Source organism: Bos indicus x Bos taurus, chromosome 4, assembly GCF_003369695.1.
Source record: "Bos indicus x Bos taurus breed Angus x Brahman F1 hybrid chromosome 4, Bos_hybrid_MaternalHap_v2.0, whole genome shotgun sequence".
NCBI lineage: Eukaryota > Metazoa > Chordata > Mammalia > Artiodactyla > Bovidae > Bos > Bos indicus x Bos taurus.
In genome coordinates this window covers 44,945,250-44,966,166 of record NC_040079.1, presented here as the reverse complement: position 1 = coordinate 44,966,166, position 20,917 = coordinate 44,945,250, and the positions used below count along the sequence as shown (strand labels likewise).

At 48.8% G+C, this 20,917-nt stretch overlaps 1 protein-coding gene and 1 non-coding gene across 7 annotated transcripts in view; one reads left to right on the top strand and one right to left on the bottom strand.

Annotated features, from left to right (window-relative positions):
* Positions 1-2,313: 2,313 nt before the first annotated feature.
* LOC113891940 lies at positions 2,314-2,451 on the bottom strand. The gene has a single exon (XR_003510919.1).
* Positions 2,452-4,085: 1,634 nt separating this feature from the next.
* The window catches only part of TNS3 (tensin 3), a 222,654-nt gene continuing 205,822 nt past the window's right edge, over positions 4,086-20,917 (top strand). For 2 of the 6 annotated variants that reach the window (XM_027539297.1, XM_027539296.1), the window contains exon 1: positions 9,015-9,110. Coding sequence is in view for 1 of the 6 variants with exons in the window: in XM_027539301.1 (XP_027395102.1) it covers positions 17,485-17,493 (9 nt within the window). In the remaining 5 variants the exon portion in view is untranslated. Of the gene's footprint in view, positions 4,182-9,012; positions 9,111-17,387; positions 17,494-20,917 lie in introns of those variants that run through there. The other 4 variants (XM_027539303.1, XM_027539304.1, XM_027539302.1 and 1 more) reach the window with 4 other exon arrangements.

Here is a 20,917-nt window from a genome sequence, read left to right as displayed (position 1 = left end):
TCAGGAAGCTTTTGCCTCAGGAAATGAATGCCCTGCTCAGCTTGGAATGAAAGTCCAGTGATTTTGACTTCTTGAGAAATCAGAGCAGTGCAGTTCAGTTCAGTTTAGTCATTCAGTCGTGTCCAACTCTTTGCGACCCCATGGACTGCAGCATGCCAGGCTTCCCTGTCCATCACCAACCACCAGAGCTTACTCAAACTCATGTCCATTGAGTCGGTGAGGCCATCCAACCATCTTATCCTTTGTCGTCCCATTTTCCTCCCGCCTTCAATCCTTCCCAGCATCAGGGTCTTTTCCAATGACTCAGTTCTTCGCATCAGGTGGCCAAAGTATTGGAGCTTCAGCTTCAGCATCAGTCCTTCCAATGAATATTCAGGACTGCTTTCTTTTAGGATGGACTGGTTTGGATATCCTTGCTGTTCAAGGGACTCTCAAGAGTCTTCTCCAATACCACAGTTCAAAAGCATCAATTCTTTGGCACTCAACTGTCTTTATAGTCTGACTCTCACATCCATATATGACTATTAGAAAAACCACAGCTTTAACTAGACGGAGCTTTGTTGACAAAGTAATGTCTCTGCTTTTTAATATGCTGTCTAGGTTGGTCATAATTTTTCTTCCAAGGAGCAAATGTCTTTTTATTTCATGGCTGCAATCACCATCTGCAGTGATTTTAGAGCCAAGAAAATAAAGTCTGTCACTGTTTCCATTGTTTCCCCATCTATTTGCCATGAAGTGATGGGACTGGATGCCCTGATCTTAGTTTTCTGAATGTTAAGTTTTAAGCCAACTTTTTCGCTCTCCTCTTTCACTTTTATTAAGAGGCTCTTTAGTTCTTCTTCACTTTCTGCCAGAAGGGTGGTGTCATCTGCTTATCTGAGGTTATTGATATTTCTCCCGGCAATCTTGATTCCAGCTTGTGCTTCATCCAGCCCAGCAATTCTCATGATGTACTCTGCATATAAGTTAAATAAGTAGGGTGACAATATACAGCCTTGAAGTACTCCTTTTCCAAATTTGGAACCAGTCTGTTGTTCCATGTCCAGTTCTAACTGTTGCTTCTTGATCTGCATACAGATTTCTCAGGAGGCAGGTCAGGTGGTCTGGTATTCCCATCTCTTGAAGAATTTTCCACAGTTTGTTGTGATCCACACAGTCAAAGGCTTTGGCATAGTCAATGAAGCAGAAGTAAATGTTTTTCTGGAACTCTCTTGCTTTTTCAATCATCTAATGGATGTTGGCAATTTGATCTCTGGTTCCTCTGTCTTTTCTAAATCCAGCTTGAACATCTGGAAGTTCATAGTTCACGTACTGTTGAAGCCTGCCTTGGAGAATTTTGAGCATACTTTGCTAGCATGTGAGATGAGTGCAATTGTGTGATAGTTTGAGCACTCTTTGACATTGCCTTTCTTTGGGATTGGAATGAAAACTGACCTTTTCCAGTCCTGTGGCCACTGCTGAGTTTTCCAAATTTGCTGGCATATTGAGTGCAGCACTTTCACAGCATCATCTTTCAGGATTTGAAATAGCTCAACTGGAATTCCATCACCTCCACTAGCTTTGTTTGTAGTGATGCTCCCTAAGGTCCACTTGAGTTGTCATTACAGGATGTCTGGCTCTAGGTGAGTGATCACACCGTGATTATCTGGGTCATGAAGATCTTTTCTGTACAGTTCTTCTGTGTATTTTTGCCACCTCTTCTTAATATCTTTTGCTTCTTTTAGGTCCATACCATTTCTGTCCTTTATTGGGCCCATCTTTGCATGAAATGTTCCCTTGGTATCTCTAATTTTCTCGAAGAGATCTCTAGTCTTTCCCATTCTACTGTTTTTCTCTATTTCTTTGCATTGATCACTGAGGAAGGCGTTCTTATCTCTCTAGGGATTGGTCAAATCCTTTTGAAGAGATGGTGAACGATGGGAGTAGAATTTGAGCAGACCTGGCCTTGGTCCTCAGGGATGAAACAAAAGGTCTGCTGTGTCTCCTCCCTGGACAGGCTTACTTTGGATCCAGGGCCACACAATTTTTGATGACTGGCTACTTTATTTATTTTTGGCTGCGATGGGTCTTCTAGTTGTGATGAGTCGTGGCTATTCTCCAGTTGCACTGTGCAGGTGTCTCACTGAGGTGACTTCTGTTGTTGTGGAGCATGGCTTCCAAGTGCACAGGCTTCCGTAGCTCTCAGGCTCTGGAGTGCAGGCTCAGTACTTGTGGTGGTGTACAAGCTTAGTTGAGCCGTGGTATATGGGATCTTTTTGGACCAAGGGTTGAGCCTGTGGTTGGCAGGCAGATTCTTTTTTTTTTCTTTTCTACAAATGTCTGGGGTAGGAAAATATGGCTTCCCAGCTCATGGCGGCCCCAACGACAATGACTCTCAAGGACTGATTTTGGCCTCCAGTCCTGGCTGAGGAGAAAAGGGACCTCCTTTAGCTCTATGCTTCCCTGGTGGCTCAGATGATAAAGAATCCGCCTGCAACACAGGAGACCTGGGTTCGAACCCTGGGTGGGGAAGGTCTTCTGGAGAAGGAAATGGCTACCCACTCCAGTATTCTTGTCTGGAGAATTCTATGAGCAGAGGAGCCTGTCAGGCTACAGTCCACGGGGTCGCAGAGTCACAACCAAACCACCAACAGTTTCACTTTTACAGCTCTATGGGAGAGAGGCCCTGGCAGGCGAATTCTTAATCACTGGGTCACCAGGGAAGTCCCAGCTGGCTACTTTGAAAGAAGTCCATTCATGAATGATTTTCTTGTTGAGTCTCTCTACTGGTCCTGACAAGCTGTGTTTTTCTGCTCTGTGCATGGGCAGGATGGGCAGAGCTGGACCCAAAAGGCCGGGGTAGATTAAGGTACTTCATTTCTGAATCAGGGACAGTTCCTGGTAATTGCACCCTGAGATATGCCCACTTTTTCAGGTGGGAGTCCAAGAACATTTGGTCGGAGTGACAGATACAATCTTAAATAGCTTCTGCAGGATGTAGAGTGGAGTACCTTCCTGGAAAGTCTTCTTTGTGTCAGGGTCTTTGTGTGTTCACAAGATAAAGTGCTGATGAACCTGTTCTTTTGTACAGGAGGAATAGCACTTCTAATTCTGCATACGGGCATATGTCTTACAAGGGGAATTCAAGAGCATTCAGTCCACTCCCCACATTTCACCAATAGGGAAGTCAAGGCTGAGGGACAGATGAGGGGCCGTCTCTGTCTTGGGGGTGTTGGCATCTATCTGTGTTTCCTCCTCTGGATCCTCTGTCTGCAGCCTTCTTCTTGTCCACTCCTGGCCTGCTCATTTCTTGCTCATTTCTCCCCTTTCATTTTAAGAAGCTTCTGCTGCTGCTGCTAAGTCGCTCAGTCGCATTCGACTCTATGCGACCCCATAGATGGCAGCCCACCAGGCTCCTCTGTCCCTGGGATTCTCCAGGCAAGAATACTGGAGTGGGTTGCCATTTCCTTCTCCAATGCATGTATGCATGCTAAGTCGCTTCAGTCGTGTCCGACTCTCTGCAACCCTATGTACAGCAGCCCACCAGGCTCCTCTGTCCACGGTATAGGCAAGAATACTGGAGTGGGTTATCATTTCCTTCTCCTCATTTTAAGAAGAGGTGATTTCTGAAATCTTTCCCCACTCCTTCCCTCCACTGGTCGGACTTTCCAGGGCTTCCAAAGCATCTTGGGTTTCCTCTGTCACTGCCTTGTTCCTTTATGTCTGCATTACTCCCGGTAGCTTACTTTTGTGAGTTACAGGCAGGCAGCGAGATTTTGCTTTCTTACACACAATACTTACAGTGCCGAATGAATGAATTAACGAAAAAATGAACTAGTTGTGCAGGAATCAGGAAATCGCTTGCCCATCTGGAACACACCAGCCCCCTGAACACTTTGAATCTGGGCTGCTCAACGGGTCTAATAACTCCCGGTTCCACCTGGCCAACTTAGGGAGGTCCCAGAGGCGCATGGGGCCCGGGGCGCGCCTGGAACGCGCCGCATTGTTAGGGCGATGAGGCCAGGTGACCGGCCGGCCAGGGCGCGGCGGCGGCGATTGCCCGTGCCGCCTCGAGGGGGCCCTGCGGCGGGCGCGGCCGCGAGCCAGGAGGACGGGCCCGCCCGCGCGCTGCTTGCGCTGTTCCGAGCCCTGCCTGCTGCGGCCATCGCCCCGCGGGACCGACCGCGCCGCCGCTCGCCCAGGTACTGGAGCGGGGAGCGCACCGCCAACCTCTTTGTTTCGAGCTGGCGCCAGCGTCCGCTCCAGGGGCTCGGGGCGCGCTGGCAAACGGAGTTCCGCGCGCGCGGGGACCTGAGCTGGGGCGAGCGGGGACCGAGAGCTCGGCCGGGATCCGGGGTACCAGGGAGCAGGACTTAGGGACGGAGGCTGGTGAACGCGGCGAGGGCGCGGGCGGGATCGGCCAGGGTCCCGGACGCTGTTTGGGGACTGGGGCGCGGGGACAGCGCTGGGGCGGGCGGATGCAGCCGGGGAGCAGGCCAGCTCGATCGGGGGCCCGCGGGCCAGAGCGGCACTGTTGCGGCGGCGCCCGGGTGAACTTCGCTCTCTAGGACGAGTCCTGAGACTCCGCAGCGGAGAGCCGAGCTTGGAGCTGCATTGAGAAGGCTCAGGACCCTTCTCCGGCTCTTTGCAAGCAGGCTTTCCTGTGCGTTTCTCTTTCCCTTTCCCTGTGTTGGGCGGGAAGCAGGGGGTCCCTTGGTGCTTCCTTCCTAACTTCTGAAGGAGCGGGAACCAGGCCGGGGGCGTGCGTGGCCGAGGCCACCTGTGGCACGTGCCTGCTGGCACGCCGGCGCTGTAGCTGACAGGCAGGAAGAGGGAGGGTCTGGTACTCGGTGGGCGCCGTCGGGGTCTGATAAGTGAGCCGGGGTCTTTTGCTTGAAGTGATATGAAAATCTGTGTGGCGGGAAGGGGCTGAAAAGCTCCACTCCAATTCTTGAGACAGCGCTGGTTAAAAAATAAAAGCCCATGGAATGTGGGGCCTTCGGAGACCACTATTGAAGGAGGTCGCTGCCCACTTAGAAGCACCCCCAGACCCCTAGGGTGTCCCTGTCCTTCACACACTTTGATCTGCTGGCAGTCCCCCCCACCCCCCATAGTCTCTCTCTGTAACATGAGCCCATGATCATGGACGACTCTAAATATACTGAAAATTTGATTGAAAATTATCATTGCATCCATATCACTTAGCCCTTCAGAACTAACCATCGTGGCATTTTGGTATATGTGGTCAGTGGATACTATTTTTTTGAAGTGCTTTAGTTCATTGCCTTTTGAAAGAGATATTTATGTCCTTGTGATTCTTCCCCTCTTTAGGGCCTGGGAGGTTATATTTGCAAATCAATCAACAAGTATTAAGAAAGGCATTTCTGTGCAGAGGCCTGGAGGGGCGAGGGAGTCGCTGCAGCTGGAGGATGGTGGGGGCTTGGCCAGTCTGCAGGGAATGAGGGGAACTCAGTGCACAGGGAGCTGACTGTGGGAACTGGCAGAAGGCCAGACTCCTGACCTCAAAGACAAAGTAATAGTAATCTTAGTAATTTTACAAAGTAATAGTGACCCCAGAGGCAAAGTAACAACATGATCATAGTAAATCCTACATGTTTGCTTGTGCTAAATGCTTTGCATACATGCATTGCATTCTCTCAAATAACAACCTTTGGAGGGAGCTGGGATAATTGCTCCATCTTACAGATGTGCAAACTGAGAGGCAAAGAAAGGCTAAATATCTTGCCCAAGTTGTTGCTCAATCAACATGGGGGTGAAGCCCAGGGTTTGTCCAGGACAGTGAAATTCCAGGGCCCTGAAGTTGCTGCTGCTTGTCTGTCAAGTGGATGCATGTCCTGACAGCAAATTTCTCAGCCGAGGTGTCACAGTTATCAGCAGTAGCAGATGAATCATTTCTTTACAAACCACGGAGAAGATAGAAAAAGGAGTAGCCTCTGGGAGCACTCCTGGATACAAATTGACTTGGCTTTTTATAAAAATGTAGCTTTGGCACCTCTTGGTTTTAAATGGAGCTATTTGCAAAGGTGACCCTGGGAGCTAAATGTCACCAGGTTGAAGTCTGTTCCTGGGCTGCAGGAGGTATTACTGATGGGATTAAAAATGGCCTGGGGGAAGGCACAAAGCAAGAACAGAGAGGGGAAAGATTGAGGGGGGAGAGATTTCTGACCCACCATGTGGCAATGGCAGCTTGTACGCAAGGCCCAAGGCCTATTTTACAGATGAGTATGTTTGTTAAAGGGCAGAATGTTTAGGGACCAGACCAGACCCAGTCCTCTGGCTCTCCGTGCCTGCAGTACTCCTTCTCTAGGGTCAGCCTGGCGTAAACCACCACCATGCTAGAGGACAACCTTTTGTCTCCCAACCACACCCTGCCCTGACCCCTCCACTCACACCCTCAGACTCTTATGGAGGCCAGGTGCAGGGTGTTCCTGCTAGAGAAACAGCCTCCCGCGGGTAGAAAGTTACCTTGTATCCCAGCCACCTAGTGCTCCTGGAGTAGAGAGGCTTCCTTACCGTGGTTCCGCTTTGTCTTAGAAAGGACTGTTTTGAGACTGGATTTGAAGAGTCTGCTGGCAGCGGAAGCTGGAGAGCGATGGGGTTCCCGAGGTATGCAGACCCTGAACCCCAGGCTCTTTCCTGTGAGACCCGGTGAGTTAGGGGGATCATCAGTGACCTAGGGCTGGCCCTGTTCCCCTGGAATCCTTTGCAGTTGTCTCTATTAATCCAGAACAAGAGGTCTGGCTAGTCGGTTTGTTCAATAGGCATTTTGTTAACTCCGAATAGCTACCTTTTTCTGGCTGTTAGCAAATGTTTTTAGAATCTTACTGTCGTCATTATTGTCCAGATTCTGAGCGCTGCTCTAGCTATGGAAAGAATTACTTCTGTTAACCCTCATGGCTAAGCAGAGGCAGGTGTGAGACGGTGTGATGTGACCCGATCTTCCCAGGGATGTCCATGTGGAGCTAATATTCAAACCCCGACTGTCCGACTGCCGGGATGTATTCTCCGTGCTTCCTCACTGCTTTTTAAAACACCTAGACGTTAAAAATCAGTCTAAATGCTGCTGAATGTGAGTTATCTTCTCTTAGGCTCAGAAGATGTTTTGAATCTTCCAGTGTGTTGAGGCCTCAGACCAGGCAGATTTGCCATTCTGTAGTTGTAAGTGGACTCAGTGTGGGAACACTTGTCTGCTTCTTGTCTGTTCTTTTCCCATAAAAGCAGCAAAGTAGAATCTCCAGGTTTCTGGAGCTTCCTATTGCACTCTGAATTTTAGGAATGTGTTTGGTGAGCACCTGCCTCACCCCCTCCCCTCCACCTTCATTTTGGTGTGTGTCAGCCAAGTGTCTTGCCGGATCCATGAACTGGGCCCTCCTGTAGGGACACCTCTCTGTTCTGCTCTGTATGCACTTGGGGTCCCAACTGTATGCCTGTCCCTGGTGCATGGGGGCCGGATGTCTCCCACCTGCTGTCCCAGACCCCTCTGGGGGCTCCCTGGGTAGGAGGGAGGAGCCAGTGAGGATGACCGCCACCTGGGCCCACTGTTGGGAGCCGTCAGAATGCCCTACGGTGTCATTAAGGGGAAGATAGTCATCAGAATGACCCCTAGACATTTAAAGAGTTATGTTATTTTTTAAAATAGGAAGGCAATGATCTGGTATTAATGTTTGGTCCCAAATGGGCTAAATTACTGAAAAATTTATGTTTAAGGAAAATTCCTTCTTGTGGATCATTTCCTGATTGTGCCAAGGGGGTGCTCCCCAGAGACACCAACTCTGGGAGAGAAGGCTTTGCCCTTGTTCTGCCACCCCTCTCCCCCGCCCCCAGCCTGGTAACCTTGCAAGATTAATGCCTTCTTCTGATGGTGCGGTCACCCATGCACCTGGGGGTGCTTACTTTCCACGATCAGATAGATCATCACCCAACGTTGCAGGAAAATATTTTTATCTTTGTTTTCCGGAATGTACACTGAGACTTAGCAAGCTTAAGTCACCTGCCTGTGTCATGGGACTGGTTGTAACTCAGGTCTGTCTGGGGACAGAGCCTGTGCCTGGCCCTCACTCACAGAAGGCACGTGTCCCCTTGGTTACGGGGGCCTGAGCATGTGCGAGGGGGTGGTGTGGTGTTGGGGGAGGTCCCAAAGTGGAACCCAGGGATCTCTGGTTCTCGACCTGCCTCAAGTGCCTGGCGGAAGCTCCGTAGCTCTCGGATGCCCACTGTCCACAGCTGGCCTGGGTTCCAGCCACAGCTGCTTCCTCAGACACAGCCTTCGTCCCTCTTCCTTCCTCCCTGGGCTGTGACTGTGGCATGTGGCCAGCTGCCTGCCTTCCTCGTCCTCTTCTCCTTGAGGGAGTTGATAGCACTTAGTACACCTTGTACTAAGGTGTACTGGCTGTACAGAACAGGCCTGGCTCTGTTCTGAGACTGAGGTGACATCTGTGGGAATTCTCATTCCAGACAGTTGGTGCCACTCCGACCAGCTTGCACCCGTGGGCTGAGTCTCATCTCAGGTGGGAAGGGTCTCATCTGTTTTCACTGTGTCTCCGTGGGTGGCAGCATCACGGTGTGACCTGGTACCTCTTGAGTGTAGCTTTTCCAAAACTGGTGATAAACAACAAACCCTAAAGTTTTAAAGAGACACTCATGAGATAGGTGCCCCGGTGGAAGACGGCCAAGGCTCTTGAGAGGGGCAGAGGCAAAGGCTTTGTGTGCCAAGTACCCTGCTCCGCTCTTCTTCCAGGGAGAGGCGGCTGTGGCCCGGGAACTTGGGAGCCGGGCTTTTCACACAGGAGGATTCAGGAATCCGCTTTCCTCAATCCCCTGGCCCACAGCTGCTCTGTGTTGCATCTCACTCGTTGTGGAGCCTCCCAGGGCGTGGGGGAGCAGCCTTCATCTGGCCATGCATGTCGCCCCAGGGCCAGGCTGGGCCATTAGCTGGGGCGTCTGCGTTCTGTACACATTCCTCCCGGACGACGACGACGACGGGGCTGCGGCGCTGGCTGCGGGAACAAAAGGGCTCCATTGACTCTGCTCCGCTCGTAATCCATCACCTTTCTCAGAGGTTTCCTGAGTGCTCACCCCTCACCACTGGTGATTTTGGACGCACATCAAAGGTACGGTGAAGGCAGCGTGCTGGGAGGAGAGAGCCGGGCTCTGGCAGCCACAGATCTGGGGTAAAAGGCACCCTTTGTCCCGAGGCTGCCCTCTTGGTTCCCCACCTGCAGCCTGGGGACGTCACTGCCTTCCAAGGGGCTCACACCAGCGCTCCTCCTGGGGGCTGTTTTGTTGACTACCGGGTCTCCTGTGTGGCCCAGGGCGTCCCTCCTGCTTGCTGGCTCTTGGGCCACTGCTCACTCTCATTCTGCCCAATTGACACTGCTCCCCCCACCCCCGCCCCCACCCCGGGGCTTCTGTTGAAACATCACTTCTGCATTCTTGGAGTCCCTATCTGATCCCTGTCAGGGGCAATCCTTTGTTATAACTGGAGGAGGTGGTGGGGGATGTGGGAGTCTCCTTTAGATCTTGGCCAGGTGTGTTTCCAGTTTGTCTTCTCTGGAAAGATCTGAAGTGGCTGGGGGTGGAGGAAAGGGGACACAGCTCTGCTTGTGTCCACTGGTGGCTGAGTGAGGCAGGACTGGCTCTCAGCTGGCCAGGCGCATGTTTTCTCTTGTCCTGCCCTAGGACGGGAAGGGACGTTTGTCATCTATGTTGCTCAGGGGGTGCGAGGGGATTCCCAGGTAATGGATGTGCCTTTGTTTCCTAAATTAATTTTTGACTCTTTTTCTACAAAGTAGTTTTTGTGTAATATATTTTTTGTAGACTTAGAAAAAAGGGAGAAATGTTAAAAATGCAGGAAATGTGGCCTAATAGTGCCACCCATGGAGCAGTGTTTTCACCCTCTTGTATGCTGTGTGCATTCTATGTTTTTCAAGTTTACCGATCTGAGATCATATCGTAACAGTGCGGCAATGTAAGCAATCCCCACTTGTAACTAACTCTGCATTCACACAAGTGAATTCATTAACACAGTACAGAACCCAGTATGTACGTGATGACCATTTATTTGTCCTCTGGTCACTTGCAGCCTTGTGTGCATTCTTGCATAGAGATTGGGCAAGATCCTGGCCAGTCATGTTCTTGGAAGGACTTCTAAGGTCAAAGAACATAAACTACTTTTGATTGTGGGAAAATGCATATAACATAACCATTTTCAAGTGTTCATTAGTGGCATTGGTACTTTGATATTGTGAAATCATCATATGCTGAACTGTTCTCATTTTGCAAAACCAACTCCATCCCCAGTAAGCACTAACTCCTCTTTCCTCCTCGCACAGCCCATCACCCACCATTCAGCTTTCCATTTCTATGAGTTTTACTGCCCTAGGTGCCTTATGGAAGTGGAATCATACAATATTTGGTGTTTTGTGACTGGCTTATTTCACTTTACTTAATGTCCTCGGGTTTCATCCATGTTGTAGGATGTACCAGGATTTCCTTCTGGAATATTTCATTGTACTTAAAGACCACTTTATTCAGGTTTCTTCTGGTAGACACTTGGGTTACTTTCACCTTTTGGCTATTTCGAGTAACTCTTCTCTGAACATGGGTGTGTAGGTATGTGTTTGGGTCCCTGCTCTCACTTCTCTGGGGTGTATACCTAGAAGTGAACACAAGCTTTTGGAAGTCCCTTGAGATATAAGGTCAAATTGCAGTTGAGAAACGGCGTGCTGGCTGAATCCTCTTCGTGCTCACCCGCGTGCCTGAACTCCTGGCCGGGTTGGCGCCTGCTGGGAAAAACCAGGCCTGCAGGAAAAGGAAGAGAAGACTTTTTACCAAGCTATTTTGACAGATTGTATAAACTCAGTGATTAATGGAATGAGAAAGCAGGAAGAATGTCTTTCATTAAGAAAAAAAAAAAGGAGGCTTTAGGGTTGCTTGGTTTTATTTTTCAATTAAAAGGGTCTGATTTTGTTTCTGGAGAATGGTTTTAATTTGGATAAATGGTTCAGTCTGGGACCCGCATGCCAGAACCTATGATGTATGAGTGCAATTACTCCAGGTTTCCTCGGGAACAGCACAGACCTGGGCCCTGCTCTGGCTTAGCCTTGGTGAAATGGCGATGAAGGTGGCTGTGCCTTTGGGAGGCAACTCTTCTGATCAGTACATGGAGCCTGCTGGACCGGATGTTGGTGGACGCTGGTTAATTTTTACCCTTTAAGAATGTATTCACCATCTCAAGTCAGGAATGCCAACTAGCAGGCCCTACCCCCAGTGCTGGAACATGTTGGACCAGAATTGCTGGCATCGTTTCCAGTGTGGGCATTTGCAGAATTGGTTGGGCTTCAAAGGAGATGGTTCATCCTTATATTGTCTCCTGTTATGGAGGCTTCCTGGCTCAGGCCGGGTTCAGACTCTGAGCACTGGGCTTTCTACAGGGTGGTTTGGAGGGAGATGATGGGCTGAAGAATGTATCAGAGTCAGTGACTCCTAGGTGCTTGGGGAAGGATCCATCGGATGGAGGGTCAGTGAGGGCAGAGGCCTTGGGCAGGAGCTGCCTTTTTTGTTTCCAGAAGAGGGAAGGGATTGAGGAAGGCAGAGGAAGAAGAGGACACCAGCATTCAGCTCCATAAACTAGGAACCTTGTGTCAAAGTCTTAGCCTTCCATGCTAATGGGGGTGGCAGGTTTCATGAGTGCTGGCCACCTTGGAGCAGTGGGGGCTTGGGTAGGGAGCTCAGTCTCACACAGGAAATGTGCATGGGTGCAACCACAGAGGAAGGACAGCTTACTGGGCTAGGTGGTCAGAGAACTGTGGAGCCTGAAGATATTTTAGCCTTGCAGATCCTGTGGCCCAGAATGAGGGGCGTACCAGCGTGGTAGGGGGACAGGAGTGAAAGTCAGGTGGGGGGACAGTGGGCCTTGACCTGCAGGAGAAGCGAGTGTGCACCCAGCTTTTAGGGGTGTGGGGCTGAGCCGACCCGACCCCCGGGTGCCCGCCTGCATCAGCTGCTGCTGAGCTGCCCTGCTGGCTTGTGGAGGGGCGGGGCAGCTGCGCACAGTCCCCTGAGGAAGGTGGCTCTTAGCATAACAAATAGGAAAGTCTTTGGGCTGAGGGCTGGCCAGGCTGATGAAGACTTTGGGTGAGATGGGTGACTGGCAACAAGAGAGTGACTTCTTTTGCTCTCTGCTCCTCCCTACCCCATTTAAATGCAAAAAAGTCCAAACTATAGGTCATCTGTAAGAGCATAATGCACTTCTATAGAATACGTTTCTTGTTAGAAACACTATCATGACTTAAATGTTGTTTAAACGTTTATAAAAGCTCCCCCATTCTCACACTTACAAATACGTGATCATCTTCCTCTTTCCGGCTTGCTTTTTGTAAGAGTTTGAGGTTTGGACTTCCCAAGTGGTGCTAGTGGTGAAGAACCCACCTGCTAATGCAGGAGACCAAAGAGACAATGGTTTGATCCCTGGGTCAGGAAGATCCCCTGGAGGAGGATATGGGCCACCCCCTCCAGTATTCTTGCCTGAAGAATCTCGTGGACTGAGGAGCCTGGCAGGCTGTGGCTACAGTTCATGGGGTCACAAGAGTTGGACACAACTGAAGCAAATTAGCACACAGTGTTAGACGTGTGGTGTGTGTATGTATGTACTTTTTATGCTGATGGTTTTCCCAAACCTATATCTTATCCTAAGCATTTCCCATATTTCTGCCTGACTTCACAGTTATCACAGTGATGACCCTTATAGCCTTGCAGAGTGATGGCCATGCTTGCATGAGCTCCTAGCTGCTGGGCTGGATTCTTATTAGAGCTGCTGCTTTCAGAAGGTGAAAGAAGCAGCCTCTGAGCTCTGGCCTGCTGGGGATCCGCCGGTCGCTGATTTTGTGTGTAGCCCACAGGGAGGTATCTGCAGGCCTGGCTGGGACACAGCCCCTCTACCTGGACTGCTTGTTGTGCCCCGAAGGGCCAGGTTTTCTCCCCTGCTCCTGGGTCCTGTGGGCAACAGTGGGTGGACGTGAGTGAGGCCCTTGCCCAGTGAGGTCTTCACAAAGGCACCAGGGTCAGGGCCGGCACTGTGCCCTGTGGTCTGCCACGTGCTGATGGGATTACGTGCATCGGAGCTGCTGTCATGCTGACCTTGGCTCTGGGAGGCTTTGTGACCAGGAATCTTGGCCAGTGTCCAGCTAGAACCTGTTGGGGCTGAACTCAGCTCTGCAACTAATAATGTTCTAGTGGGGTCCAGACAGGCTCAGCTCTCAGGTTTCACTGCCAAGATAAGTTGGATTAACGGGCTGGAGCTGACGAAGACTTTTGGCCAGCAGTGATCTTTCTTGTCTGCTCTCCCTCGACCCCTGCGTTTCCCTCCTTCCTTCCATTTGGCTTCACTGGTTGTTTCTGATGCGTTCTGTCTGTTGTCAGGCCCGTGCACTTTTAGGATATCAGCTTCTCTGTGTCTTCTGATGCTGCTGGAAACGGCACAGTCTTGCCTGTTTACTCTGGGGCCAGAGCAAAAAGGGAGCGGGCTCTGCAGTGAACACTGCGGCCTGGGTCCTGCCTCTCTGGGACAGACACCTTGCTCCTCTGAAGTGCTGCTGAACACGGGGAATTGGTATAAAGGACCTCCCTGGGTTGTTGGGGTAAAGGTAATGTCATGTACACACTGGGCTTCCTGGTGGCGCTGGTGGTAAAGAACCCTCCTGCCAATGTAGGAGATGTAAGAGACATAGGTTTGATCTCTGGGTCAGGAAGATTCTCTGGAGGAGGGCATGGCAACCCACTCTAGTATTCTTGCCTGGAGAATCCCATGGACAGAGGAGCCTGGTGGGCTATATAGTACGTAGGGTCGCAAAGAGTCAGACACGACTGAAGCAACTTGACATGCGTATACATACTAGGTATCTTGTTGTTAGTCTTCTTTTCACTTCGTCATTCAGCCTTTCTAGGAGCTGAATCCAGAAGGCTCTTTCGCCATGCTAGCTCTCCTCCCTGAGGTAGAGCTCCTGGGAAGGAGGTGGGTCTGTGGGGCCCCGGGCTCTTCCTACCCAAGTGCATGTCCTCTGGGAGGGAACCTGACAGTCACAGGCTCACATTGCCCTTCTGCTGCCCAGTTAGCACGTCCTTGGTCTTCTGATGTACTCTGGGGTTGGGCCATGTACATGTTGTTTGTGTCTCTCCTCACAAAAATCTGAGCTCTTCCAAGGACAGGAACCAAGGCTTCCTCTATCTTCATGTGATAAGGGCTTTGGAAGGAGCTGAGGGACGCCTGTGTGACCTTGGTCAAGGCCTCTGCCTCTGGAGCCTCCCTACTGTAAGCCTTCACTAGAGGAGGGACAATTCCACAGCTAAGTGGAAACATTTGAGAAGCTGGTTCTTTACAAGAAGAGAGGGAGGTGCTTGCATATTTTCCCAGGGTTTCATTAATTCCCCCCCCCCCACCCCCAAAGGGCCACCATTTTCTTCTTTCTGGGAGTTTTGCTTTGCAGTGTATTCCATGAACTTTCAGAGGAGGGCAGTTGACACTTCTTTTACAGGCTTGAGAATCTAGCCCACTGTTATTTTCTTGGAAAGTGGCCATATTTTAAGTTGTCGTATTATAGAAAGTTGATGGTCAGTGCCTGCTAGGAATCCATGAAGGCTCCCTGACAAGAGTTGGGAATACAAAACTGTTACTTCACTATTTCGGTAGCACAAAAGAATATTCATTTTGGACAGAGTGTGTTGTGGGGTTCCTTGAAGTCCACACTGTAAAATGTCAAGAATTATTTCCTTTGTCTTTCTCTCAGAATGGATTCCAGTCACTATACAGATCCACTAGCAATGTGTAATCTCTTGTCTGATATTTAAATGAGAGTTTTGTTCTTATAAAAATGTTGAGCATCCATCAGACTCCTGCTGAGAAAAGAGTCGCCTCTCCCACTTATCTGCTTCTGCCCAGGCTGCTCAGATCATGTTCACAAATTCTTTCTGTGGGAACTGTCTTTTTAAAAATATGGCTAGATTTTAGAGAGAAGTTTGGATGTGCTGTATGGTATCCTTGGTGCCTGGAGGCACATAACTCACGTTCAGATGATGACGGAAGAGTTGAGAGCAAGAGTGTGGCTTTGTTTTCCATCCATAAGCTGGGTCTCTTGATTAGTTGATGCATCTGTCCTGCTGCAAATGGCCAGTGGCCGCTTCAGGGCCTTGGCCCTAGCTAAATTCATGGCCCTGTGGTACACGACCCCCGCCCCCCACCTCCCCTGCTACCCTCCTCCCACCACAAACATCACCAGCTTCCATCTCCATGATGCTGTTCTCTTCCCAACCTGATGAATGAGATGTGGTGTGCCAGCAATTCATAGATCTCAGGCTGGTTGCTGGGAATAAAAGGTACGTACCTGAGGGTGATGATGGTGGGTGGGCTGACATTAATTATTGACTCTGTGTGAGGCCTTGTCAGAGGGTGACTCCATTGTTTCTTCCTTTGTTTGTTCATTCACTCCCTCACTCATTGCTCTCAGGCAGCTAGCGTTTACTGAGTGCTGGCTGTGTCCTGGGATATGGTTAACCCTCGCAAACTCAGCAGGGCTTGCTATGGCTTGATGGCTGAGACATCAGCTTGTATGCAACAGAACAGCATGGTGCTGGGGGTTCTTAGGACCATGGGATTGGGCTAGTGGAGGTCCTGAGGATCATGGGCCTGGTGGAGGTCCCGAAGACCATGGGATTGGGCGGTCCAGGGGACCATGGGGCTGGTGGAGGTCCTGAGGACCAGAGGGCTGGTGGAGGTCCTGAGGACCACAGGGCTGGTCGAGGTACTGAGGACCATGGAGGTGGTGGAGTTCCTGAGGACCATGGGGCTGGTGGAGGTCCTGAGGCTCATGGGATTGTGCAGTCCTGAGGACCACAGGGCTGGTGGATGTTCTGAGGCCCATGGGATTGGGTGGTCCTGAGGACCATGGGGCTGGTGGAGGTCCTGAGGCCCATGGGATTGCACAGTCCTGAGGACCATGGGGCTGGTGGAGGTCCCGAGGCCCATGGGATTGGGGAATCCTGAGGTCCATGGGGCTGGTGGAGGTCCTGAGGACCATGGGATTGTGCAGTCCTGAGGACCACAGGGCTGGTGGAGGTCCTGAGGACCATGGGATTGGGGGATCCTGAGGTCCATGGGGCTGATGGAGGTCCTGAGGACCATGGGATTGGGTGGTCCTGAGGACCGAGAGTTCAGAGCTGGGGATTCCTCCATCATAGCTCTCATTGTGTCCATCTCTAGTTACTTATGACCATCTAATTCTGAATTCTCACTGTCATTTTGAGATTGAGGCCACATCTGTCCAAGGCTGTCTCTCTTGGGGCCAAGGGGCCCTTCGGCGCTTGTATGAGAGGTTTTTTGCCATCATTCAGGACTGTGGAAACTTAGCATCATCTGAATCTGTGCTTAAGGGTGAAAGGAAAAGGAGACAGACTGTTAAAGAAGTACAGATAAACCTAGTGGATGGTTGTTGAACTTAAAAGACTGCTTTTCATCCAACCTCATTTTTAAAAATGGTCATATTTTCTGGAGAATAGTATAGTCAACGGTTGCATACCCTTCACCTTGATTTTCTGCATGTTTTTTTCCTTGCCATTTTGTCACATTGGCTGTATCTCTCTCTATTTAAGTGATATCTCTTTTTATTTACATAACTTATGTGTCTATCATGAACTTCATCCACAAATACTTTAGCCTGTGTTTCTTGAGAACAAGGACACTTTCCCTCATCTCTCAACCTCAAGACCATGATCACTCTAAGCAATTTAATTTTAATTTGTTGACATCAGCTAATGTCTAGTTCTCACTTAGATTTCCGCATTGGCCCCCCAAAGTGCTTTCTTGCTGTCCTTAATCTGTTCTGAATCTCATCATGGCTATGTGTCACACTGTGTGATTTTATCTATCTGTGCCCTGAAAGTGGGAGCAGGCCACCAGCTTTCTTTCTTTAATATTATTATTATTTTTTTTCATGGCTTTTCCCCCCTTGAAGACATTTTTTTTTAAATTTTGAGGTGATTTTCAGGCAGTTGTATGACATAATACAGAGAGATCCTGTGTACCTTGACCCAGTTTCCTCCTATGAAAACATCTTGAAAAACTGCAGGACTATGTTACAACCAGGATGTTGTCATTGATAGAGTACAGAACATTCCATCTCTACAAGGATCCTGATATGTCCTTTGTAGCAAGCTTACTTCCCATCCATCTGCACCCAAACTTCATCCTAACAGTCACTAATCTTCATGTCTGTAGTTTCGACATTTAAAGAATGTTACGTAAATGGAATCATCAGTCTGTAGATTTTTGGAATTGGCTTCTTTCAGTCAGCATAATTCTCTGGCGATCCATCCAGGTTGTTGCTGTATCAGGAGTTCATTCTGTTTCATTGCTGAGTGTTACTCTGTGGTGTGGATTGACTACTGTTTTTTCACTGGTTGAAGGTCATCTCTGCTAATCTGTGTCTTCAATCCATGAACATGGTATGTCTCTCCCGTTGTTTAGATCTTTGATTTTGTTCACTAGCTTTGTGTAGAATTTAGCATGTAAGTCCTATATAAGTTTTGTTAGATTTACACCCAGGTATTTACTTTTCCTTGAGTGATTGTAAATGGTACTGTATTTTTCATTCTGGCTTCCATGTGATCATTGCTAGTGCATGAAAGTGAAGTCGCTCAGTTATGTCCAACTCTTTGTGACCCCATGGACTGTAGCCTACCAGGCTCCTCCATCCATGGGATTTTCCAGCCAAGAGTACTGGAGTGGGTTGTCATTTCCTTCTCCAGGAGATCTTCCCGACCCAGGGATTAAACCTGGGTCTCCTACATTGCAGGCAGATGCTTTACCGGCTGAGCCACTAGAGAAGAACAGTGCTTAGAAGTACTATTGACTTATGCATGTTTATGTTGTATCCTATGATCTTTGTCAACTCATTTACTAGTTCTAGGAGTTTTATAGATTTCCTGGGATTATCTCTGTTGACAATCATGTCATCTGAAAATAGGGACAGATTTATTTATTCCCTAGCTTTGAGGTTTTGAAGAGCTGAGGGCAATTTCCTCATAGGATATGCTAGCTTGGATTTGAGTCTTTTCTTGTCATTACATTCAGGATCGCATAGGTGTGAGGTGGCGTACTCTGCTCACCTCATGTCAAGAGGTACAGTGTCTGTTGTCCTGGTCTTGGCCCTCAAAGCTTAATTACCTGGTGAAGGCCCTAGAATTTCTTGGTGTCAGGTATATCTTCTCCTTTGTCCCTTTAAGACTGTGAGCATCCTGCTTCCTGATCACCACTCACTCAGTGGTTCAGCATCCAAGGATAGTCCTTGCCTGAATCAGTTATATATTGAGATCATGAAATGCTGGACTTTTACCATTTAAGTACTTTGCAGACATTATCCTACAAGTAATCAGACTGTTAATTACCAATTGTCTTACCTGGATAGAGTAAGATAATTTTATTTATTGTGTTTATTCTTTAGATGGTTCTGTGAATTTGGCAAAAGAAGAATGCTCTTTAGTTTGTTTTTGTGATGATACTCTCAAGTGCTCTCCAGTGGCACCCTACGTAATCTTCCTGGGAAAAAGACTGTAGCTATCACTACAGCCATGCAGCAGATGCCTACCCAGGGCTCACTTGCCCAGCTCAGCCCACTGTTTGGGTGGGTTTGCCGAGAGTCTGTATTTTCTGACATATGTCTAAGTCAGGGCTTCTTGAAGTGAGGTCTCAGGACCAACATCAGCATCCCCTGGGGGCTGTTAGAAATTCCAGGTCTGGGCTCCACCATACTCTGGTCTGGGAGTGACAGTTGCAGGGTGTTCAGATGCCCACTCAAGTCTGAGAACCACTGGTTAAGTTTATCCATTCTTCTGCATGAAGCACTAGCTCTGGAAACCCAGTGATGGTTCAGTCAGATATCTTTAAAATTCAGTTTGGCTTTGCAATAATCCACACATCTTTTTGTGTCAGGCTGTGGCTGGTAATTTTTACAATTCCTCTCAGGGGTCTGTGCCAGGAAAGAGCTGCATTTACTTAGGAGAGCTCCATCCTTTAGCCACCTGAGCCCTCAATTCCTATTCCTGCCCAAGACTAGGACATCCAGCAGAGTGTAGACTTGGAGAGTGAGGTCTGCATTAACAAGTGTAAATTTGGGCATGTTTTCAGCACTCATTCATATTTCACTTTGTCCCCGACTGACTGGCTTGCTGCCTTAATGAGTGATAATCTATATTTCTGGAGGCCTTTGTTGCCAGCTCTTCTGGTTGAAAATAGTTTTATTCTTCATCAAACACATGAAGATGGAAATTCTTTTGTGTGCAAGACAGTGTGCTCTTCATGCAAAGGGAGACGAGTTGCCTCCAGCTCAGAAGCTGAGTTTAGCTCTGTGCACACATGAACTTGATGTAGGAAGAGGGTGCGTTCATAAGAGCAGAAGGACGTGCTGTGGGAACTGATCATGACTAAGAGCGAAGCAACAGAGAGCCTAGGGTTTAAAGCAGATGTTTTAGTCAGTCAGGTATATCAGATATCTACAGATACATGTCTATATAGATCTATCTATCATCTATCTAGATAGATGAATTTGAGGGGGTTGGTGTGTTTGAAGTTTGCATGGCAGGCTAGAAATTTCCACAGGTTCTGATATTACAGTTTTGAGTTGAAAACAGTCTAGAGCAGAATCCCTCCCTCTATTTTTTCCCTTTAGTCTTTTCTCAAGGCTTTCAACTGATTGGATGAGGCCCACCCAATTATGGAGGAAAATCTGCTTTACTTGATATCTACTGTTTTAAATGTGGATCATATCTGAAAAAACCTTTACAGCAACATGTGGACAGACATTTGGTGTCATAACCTAGCTAAAAGGACACAGAAAATTAAGCATTACAGAGGAGAATCTGGACTAGATACAAGATTCAAGTAGCAACCTTACTTTGTATTATCTTGGGAACCCTGGACAATTTACTTCCTTTTGAGCCTCTGAGGTCAAGGGCTCTTTAGGTCCAATGGCTGTTTACTGATTTATATAAGTAGAATAACGAGAAGTAATGTGGACATCAGGCTTGGTTGATCAAGCAACTCAACCATGTGACTGCCCATAAACTCTCTCCTCTGCCTTTTTAGTTGTCACTTTCTTTCCCTGGTGGGCCTCCTGTGACTACAAGATGGCAGTCAATTGCCCATTGCATACTTCTGGAGAGAGAGCGTCTCTTCTACGGCCATTCGACAAATGTCCTTTGGCCACAGAAGCCTTGCACTGACTGGTTAAGCCTAAGTTGTAGGTTTTTCCTGTAGTCAGTGACTGTGGTGGAAGAGGGGAAGATTTATGTGGGTTGGTAAATATGTGCCAGAAAAGCCACCAATGCTGTCCCCTCGCTGGTTGGCCTCAGCCCAGGGCTCCCATGAGATAATGCACTGGCTGGCACATATAAGTACTGAACAAAGTGGGCTGTGATTATAATATCCCCTACCTGGAGAAGCAGGGAAAGTCTTCTGTACGTTGGCTTAGAATAGACCTAGGTGGATTTACCAGGAAAAGGTCCTTATTGAAAGGGACTTACTGGCAGGAGGGGTAGAGTTCTCTGTTGCCGATAAGTCCTGCTCTGTTGCTTACTGGCCTGTGACCTTCAATTCCCTGCATCTCAGTGTGTTTCTCCTGGAAGACAGGTGATAAGGCCTCTGTAAAGGGTGTGTCTTAGCATGGTGGTCAAATAAGAAGTTGGAGAAAGTGTATTTTCCTCCCATTACTTATGAAATGCCTTCGGCTAAGGAGCCATTTTTATATATTTTGTCTCACTTGGTGCAGTTGGCATGACTGTTGATTTTGGAACCATTGTCACTGGCTAGGGGTTTGAGAGTCCCTGAAGGGTGGGTCCCAGGGAGGGGGTTCCAAGTTTCCCGGCTCTGATG